Source organism: Babylonia areolata, chromosome 19 (assembly GCF_041734735.1).
Source record: "Babylonia areolata isolate BAREFJ2019XMU chromosome 19, ASM4173473v1, whole genome shotgun sequence".
Taxonomy (NCBI): Eukaryota; Metazoa; Mollusca; class Gastropoda; order Neogastropoda; family Buccinidae; genus Babylonia; species Babylonia areolata.
In genome coordinates this window covers 49,227,731-49,235,550 of record NC_134894.1, presented here as the reverse complement: position 1 = coordinate 49,235,550, position 7,820 = coordinate 49,227,731, and the positions used below count along the sequence as shown (strand labels likewise).

At 44.5% G+C, this 7,820-nt stretch overlaps 1 protein-coding gene across 1 annotated transcript in view; it reads left to right on the top strand.

The window, feature by feature from the left end:
* The first annotated feature begins 3,196 nt into the window (after positions 1 to 3,196).
* The window catches only part of LOC143294354 (uncharacterized), a 34,618-nt gene continuing 29,994 nt past the window's right edge, over positions 3,197 to 7,820 (top strand). The window contains exon 1 of the mRNA XM_076605809.1: positions 3,197 to 3,311. Coding sequence (XP_076461924.1) covers positions 3,234 to 3,311 — 78 coding nt within the window. The 5' untranslated portion in view covers positions 3,197 to 3,233. The remainder of the gene's footprint in view (positions 3,312 to 7,820) is intronic.

Sequence of the window (7,820 nt, the reverse complement as noted above, 5' to 3'; positions counted from 1 at the left end):
CTCTTCGGTAGTCAGTGTCATCGTCATCAGTAATAAGTCCTGTCAGTGCGGAATCATCTGCAAATTTAACGAGTGGACACGAATTGGTCAGACTTCTGCATTCAGCGGTATACAAGGTAAAAAGAAAAGGCGAGAGCACTGTGCCTTGTGGTGCACCTGTGTTTGTGAAAGAAACAGTAGACATGAAATCATTTAATTTTACATACCGAGGCCTTTTAGTAAGATAGTCTAAAACCCATAAAGTCGTTGGAAAAGCGAGTCCCATGTGCATCAGCTTTTTTGCTAAGAGGTGAGGTTGAATTGTATTAAAAGCACTAGAAAAATCAAAGAACATCAGGCGGACACAAGTATTTGATTTGTCTAGGTGTTCATAGATTTTGTTCAAGACAAAAAGTATTGCATCATCCGTACATCTGTTCCTCCTGTATGCAAATTGCACGGGATTTTAAAATGGTTTGACAGACTCCTGCAAATAGACAAGTATCACTCTCTCAAAAACGTTCATCACAACAGATGTCAGTGCTACTGGACGGAGGTCATTCATACATGAAACATGTGTTTTCTTGGCAACTTGGAACTCTGCCCATTTCTGTCTGGCGATAACCCATTTATCAACCTTCCAGGCAAATTCTAAAAGCTGTTTCTCAAAAAAAAAAAAAAAGATATCGGACATCATTAAAGTTATTAGTGTTGTTGTCCCTCATTATGGCAACGTGAGTGTGTGTGGGCGATCAGAGGAGAACAGCCAGAGAAAGGGGTGCGGGTGCGGGTGGTTGTGTGGTTCGATGGCTGAAAAACTGTCCGTTTTCACCGTTTTTGCCTCTCAGTGTATTTTGAATTTTTGATTCGTTTCATCCTTTTATCAATCCTTTGTATGTAAATTAAAACTGCGCTGCTTTCATACATGTATACAAATGTTAACTGCGATTGCTCTTGACTTAGTTGTTGGCATAGGGTTTTGTGTATGCATGGTGGAGTGTTGAGAGATGTTGTATCTGGGGTAAACTTTGTGGGTCTTGTAAACTGTGTTTTTATATCGAATATATATTATCATTGTATATAAATGACTGTGTTTTTGTGATTTTTTTATATAATTCTTTGACATGTCAATATATCATCTGTTTCTCTTTCATTCATTTTTTTTTAACCGATTACAGCTTGCTTCGGCTTGAACTGTAGTCGTGTATAAAATCGGTTATTATTGTTATCATTATTATTAATCACATTTATCATTATTATCATCATCATTCATCATGGACGCCCGGGCAGGTTGGGTAACAGAGGAATCCACAAATACAGCATTTTCTCTGCTGACACCACTCGTGGGGATATCAATGGCTGGGGCGCCTTTGTCTGCCTCCTTTTTCGATGCTCGTTAATTTCCATATGCGGGGGGTCGACACGCTCGAAAGCTGCCTGCACGGCGGGGTGTGTGTTGGGCTGTCCACCCACCCAGTCTCCAGCCCGGCATACCGGTTCAGCAGGCTGGGGGACCGCCGCTCACCTAGCGCTCCACAAAACATCGATATTTTCACCACCACTTTCTCTTGTACTTGGTCGGGGAGCATCAACAAGCACACCACCCACCCGCTCACCCACCTCCACCCGCTCACCCACCTCCTCTTCTCCCCCTCCCCAACCTGTCCCACAAATCCATTAACCCCCTCCCCTTCTCCCAATGCACGCGCGCGCTCGTGCCACCCCAGTGCTACGATTCAGGTTGTACCGTCATTAAACGACTGGTCGTTTTGAACACCGCTGGTGTTTCCAGGGCTGGATAATCCTGTGAGAAGATGGTCATATGACCTTTCTGGTGTTGTGGAGGGATGGAGTGGTGGGAGGAAACAGTCACTGCCAGGTTTAGCAACAACAAAAGCAGAGAAAAGGGGAAGGATGTAGGCAGACTTTTCTTCAGCGACCTGTTGCCTGACGCCTTTCAGGTCCAGTTTCCAGGGCCGTGAGCTCGGACAGTGGAGAGTGTTTGATATCTGGAGATTTGTAACTCGTGACGCTGATTGTGGCATGGTGTTCCCAGAAAGTGGTGGTGAAGGAATAATTAAGCAAGCATACGGGGCAACACTGGAAAGACGACGAAACATTAGGATGTGTAGAATATACCCGAAACAATGCCCCTGAATTCTCAACGAAGATTACCGTTTGAACAAGGACTGTAGAGAAAAATGAATTCATTCTAGAAAATAGAAACCATAACAAATCTTTTTTTGGTCATTATTATTATTATTATTATTATTCGATTACTCTTTTTCAAGGGAAAATGAACGTGTAGAGAGTCAATCCCGCACAGAACAAACTTTTCAGTAATAACAACAACAGTTGGTATACCTTCCAAAAAGAAAGGGGGGCCAAGGTATAACAAGTTTGTGGAGCAGGTTTGAATCGAACATACACGCAGGTTGTTTTCAACAGAATCAGGGGGGCTGGGTGTGTAATGTGAGCAGCTGTTCTGTTGTTGCTGTTGTTGTTTCTCCTTCAGTGGAAAGCTTTGGGTGTTCCAAGTACCTGTGAGGTGTGAGGGGTGTTGATGGTACCTGTGAGGTGTGAGGGGTGTTGATGGTACCTGTGAGGTGTGAGGGGTGTTAATGGTACCTGTGAGGTGTGAGGGGTGTTGATGGTACCTGTGAGGTGTGAGGGGTGTTGATGGTACCTGTGAGGTGTGAGGGGCGTTAATGGTACCTGTGAGGTGTGAGGGGTGTTGATGGTCCCTGTGAGGTGTGAGGGGTGTTGATGGTCCCTGTGAGGTGTGAGGGGCGTTAATGGTACCTGTGAGGTGTGAGGGGTGTTAATGGTACCTGTGAGGTGTGAGGGGTGTTGATGGTACCTGTGAGGTGTGAGGGGTGTTGATGGTACCTGTGAGGTGTGAGGGGCGTTAATGGTACCTGTGAGGTGTGAGGGGTGTTGATGGTCCCTGTGAGGTGTGAGGGGTGTTGATGGTCCCTGTGAGGTGTGAGGGGTGTTGATGGTACCTGTGAGGTGTGAGGGGTGTTAATGGTACCTGTGAGGTGTGAGGGGTGTTGATGGTACCTGTGAGGTGTGAGGGGTGTTGATGGTCCCTGTGAGGTGTGAGGGGTGTTAATGGTACCTGTGAGGTGTGAGGGGTATTGATGGTACCTGTGAGGTGTGAGGGGTGTTGATGGTACCTGTGAGGTGTGAGGGGTGTTGATGGTACCTGTGAGGTGTGGAAGCATGATGGTGCGGGGAGCGGGGGCTGAAGGATGAAGCAGAGGCAGAAGGATGACGTCGTCAGCTGGCTGTGTTGCTGTGTCTGCAGTCTCGCCGGCACTGTCTTCCAGGTACGTTACTTACCTTTGTAGTATTGTCTGCACTGTCTTCCAGGTACGTTATTTACCTTTGTAGCATTGTCTGCACTGTCTTCCAGGTACGTTATTTACCTTTGTAGCATTGTCTGCACTGTCTTCCAGGTACGTTACTTACCTTTGTAGCATTGTCTGCACTGTCTTCCAGGTACTTTACTTAATTTTGTAGCATTGCACTGTCTTCCAGGTACGTTACTTACCTTTGTAGTATTGTCTGCACTGTCTTCCAGGTACTTTACTTAATTTTGTAGCATTGTCTGCACTGTCTTCCAGGTACTTTACTTACCTTTGTAGCATTGTCTGCACTGTCTTCCAGGTACTTTACTTACCTTTGTAGTATTGTCTGCATTGTCTTCAACGTACTTTACTTACCTTTGTAGCATTGTCTTCAAGGTACTTTACTTACTTTTGGAGCATTGTCTGCATTGTCTTCCAGGTACTTTACTTACCTTTGTAGCATTGTCTGCACTGTCTTCCAGGTACTTTACTTACCTTTGTAGCATTGTCTGCATTGTCTTCAAGGTACTTTACTTACCTTTGTAGCATTGTCTGCACTGTCTTCAAGGTACTTTACTTACCTTTGTAGCATTGTCTGCACTGTCTTCCAGGTACGTTACTTACCTTTGTAGCATTGTCGGCACTGTCTTCCAGGTACGTTACTTACCTTTGTAGCATTGTCTGCACTGTCTTCCAGGTACGTTACTTACCTTTGTTTCATTGTCTGCACTGTCTTCCAGGTACGTTACTTACCTTTGAGTATTGTCTGCACTGTCTTCAAGGTACTTTACTTACCTTTGTAGCATTGTCTGTATTGTCTTCAAGGTACTTTACTTACCTTTGTATTATGCACTGTCCTCCAAGTATTTTAATGTGCAGTATTGTATGCAGTGTTTTCCAGGTACTTTTAGCATTGTCTCAGTCTTGCATGTATTTTACGTATCTTTATAGTATTGTCTGCATCTTCCAGGTGGGGCCATCCTTTGTTTTATATATCCGTATATTGTTCCAGGTGACCTTTTACACCTGTTCATTGATAAGTGTTACATTGGAATTGGATCAAAATCACAAACTAGCTCACGCCAAAATTCTGACTGTCATCGTATCACTCTCCAGGGATACCTCTGATCCAGTGATCAGGCTCACAGCCCAGTTTCGGCAAGGTGTGGTGTCCTTGGCAAAGGTACTTTGCACCGATTTTCCTCACTCCACCCAGGTGTGGCTGGATAATCTGACTTCGGTCGGAGATGGTTGAAACAGCGGAAAGAGAGGCCTAGACCCGCTTCCCTAAAGCCCTAGAGCCAGCTGCATTGCTCGGACGGAAGAGCCTAGTATGGTCGTAACCCGCTACTAACTGTGTGTAGTATGGAACTGACCAATGGCGTAGTTCGGTCAACGTAGGCATTTAGTCACGTGTAACTGTCAAAACGTTAGAACCAAGCAATGCAACTGGCACCTGGACACAGTGGATTTGAATTCACTGCCCCGTTGGCCGTATAGGTCTATGGGGCCTTTAACTTTCCTTTTTTTTTTAACTGATTCCAAAGATAAGCTCCGAGACTGGCTCCGCCATAGGCAGGTAATGAATCCTTCCAGGGGCATTTAGAAGGTCTGCGGTTACTTCGTTTACTTGTGTGTGTGTGTGTGTGTGTGTGTGTGTGTGTTATTCGAGTGTGCGTGTGTGTGTGTGTCTGTGTGTGTCTGTGTCTGTGTGTGTCTGTATGTGTGTGTGTGTGTGTGTTATTCGTGTATGTGTGTGTCTGTGTGTGTGCCATTCGTGGTGGTCTCTTGACGTAAACACACATACACGCACACACACACACACACACACGCGCGCGCGCACACGCACGCACACACACACACACACACACACACACACACACACACACACACAGGTAAATACCATCCTACACCATAGCGACGAATGATTATCACGTCTTCTTACTGCATAGACACTCTGGCCTCAGCAAACAGCACCTTCGGTCGATTGTTTTTATTGCTTCTTGTTGTTGTTGTTGGTGCTGGTGGTGGTGGTGGTGGTGTAGGTGTGTGTGTGTGTGTGTGTGTGTGTGTGTGTGTGTGTGTGTGTGTGACTGTGTTTCCTTGCCCAGATAATTCCTTTGCCTGACGTAACTGACGAGGTTGAGAGTACACGGTACTTTGGAAACTCTCTCGGACAGAACCAACCTCATGAATACTTGTATCTTTCCATTCTGTTGTCTGAAGCGTTTTTGAAAGTATAGGGCTCACAAAAAATTAAGGACCACTCCGTAAAATCGAGAGATGATTTGAATAATACATGATGCATATAATCTACCACTGCCTCTAATTCAATTCACTAACGGTTATTTCAGGCACACATGCACCACGAACAGCTTGAACAACGCGTTTGAAAAATCAATGTTTCAGCCAAAAATTAAAAGTTATTTCTTGTTTTATGGACGATAGCTGCACTTTTTCATCGCAAAGCACATACAGGAAAGCACCTACGGTTAAGAGTGGTGCTCATTACATTAATTACATGCACCTCTGTTTGCGGATAATTCACTACCATTTCACCATCATTTACTGATCTCCTATGGTGTGCCACAAGGTTCTGTCCTGGGACCCGTTCTGTACACTGCTCCTCTTTCTGAATCCGATGTCGTTTCTGGCCATTCTGTTCTTCACCACTCATTTGCTGATGATACTCAGCTACAAAAGTCTGCAGAACCAAACCAAGTACATAGTCTGATTCTGTCAATGCAGGATGGTATTCTCGATGTTAAATCCTGGATGACATTCAACAAATTAAAGTTAAATTATGACGCTATGATTATTTCCTTTGCAAGAATGTCCACATCTACTTCTTTTCTGCCTCTGTTGTGGTTGGTGGTGCCACAGTTCAGTTTTCTAAATCAGCAAGGAACCTTGGCGTCATTCTTGACTCAAACCTCAGCATGCATGCTCAGGTAGTAAATATGATACTCATAGTCAATTGTGAACTTCGTCGCATCAACTCTATCCGTCAGTACCTTTCTGTTGAAAGTACTGAAACTCTTATTTCTGCTTTTGTGCTGTCACCAATCGACTGCTGTAATTCTCTTCTCATAGGCTGTCCACATAAACTTCTTCAGCGAGTTCAAAAACTTCAAAACAATTCTGCCCCATCTGACTCTCAGAGTCCCACGTACTGATCACATTTCTCCCCACCTCCGCACTCTACATTGCCTCCCCATTGAAGCGAGAATTAGATACAAAGTTGCGTGTCTCTATTATTCTGCTTTCCACTCCGCAGGACCGACATATCTTTCTGACCTTATCAGTGTTTACACTCCCTCGAGAAATCTCCGCTCTTCATATGACTTTTACCTTTTGAAACTTCCTCGTGTCAGTGCAAGAATCTTTGCTGAACGTTCTTTCCTCTTTGCTGCTCCTCACATCTGGAACAGCCTTCCTCATCATATCTGTGCGTGTGATTGTATCTCTGCTTCTCGCTCATCACTAAAAACTCATCTTTCTAAAACCTATCAAAAGCACTCTCAGCTTACTCGTTCTCCAACACTACCCATATCAGCTCATAAAGCTCACTATGGATGTATGAAGAGTAGGAAAGGAAGAGTGTTGGGGGGGGGGGTGGGGGGGGGAGAAAAAGTGGTCATGAATGATTTGTAATTTGTAATATTTTTCTTTTATGTAAAGCGCCCTGAGCTCTTAAGATAAAGGGCGCAAAATAAAATAAATGTATATTGTTATTATCATTATTGTCATTATTATTATCATTATTATTATTTCACCATGTCCGCAAGCAGAAAAGTGTCAGTTCTCAAGCAGTCCTTCACTTTTGTGGACTTCATTCACATGGGGTTTCTCTTCAGGGTTTTTTGTTGTTGCTGCTGTTGTTGTTATTGTTTTGTTGTTGTTGTTGTTTTCTTGTTTATTTGTTTGTTTTCAGGGGTGGGGGTGTTTTTGTGTTTTGTTTTTTGTTGTTGTCGTTTGTTTTGGGGGGTTTGCTTGTTTTGTTTTTGTTTTCGGAGGGTGTTTATTGGGGGGTTTTCGACAAAACTGCTGGCGTGAGCTAATGAATGCATAGCGCTTTTGGTGGTGACGTAAACACGGTTGTTGGTGATACATCTGAACGGGGTGCACAATACGGCGCCATGACAGAATCGGTTCAGCTTCTGATCAAATTCACCAGAGACCAGGGTTCGAGGCCCCATTTCGGCATGGCGCTGTGTCCTTGAGGAAGGCACTTTACTCCAATTTCCTCACTCCGCCCTGGTGTGAGAGGGTACCTGACTATGGCCGGCCACGTTAAGACAGCGGAAGTTGGGGATTGACCCCTAAGGTTAAAACAGCGGAAGTAGAGGATTGACCCCTAAGGTTAAAATAGCAGAAGTAGAGGATAAGGTTAAAACGGCGGAAGTTGGGGATTGACCCCTAAGGTTAAAACGGCGGAAGTAGAGGATTGACCCCTAAGGTTAAAACGGCGGAAGTAGAAGATTGACC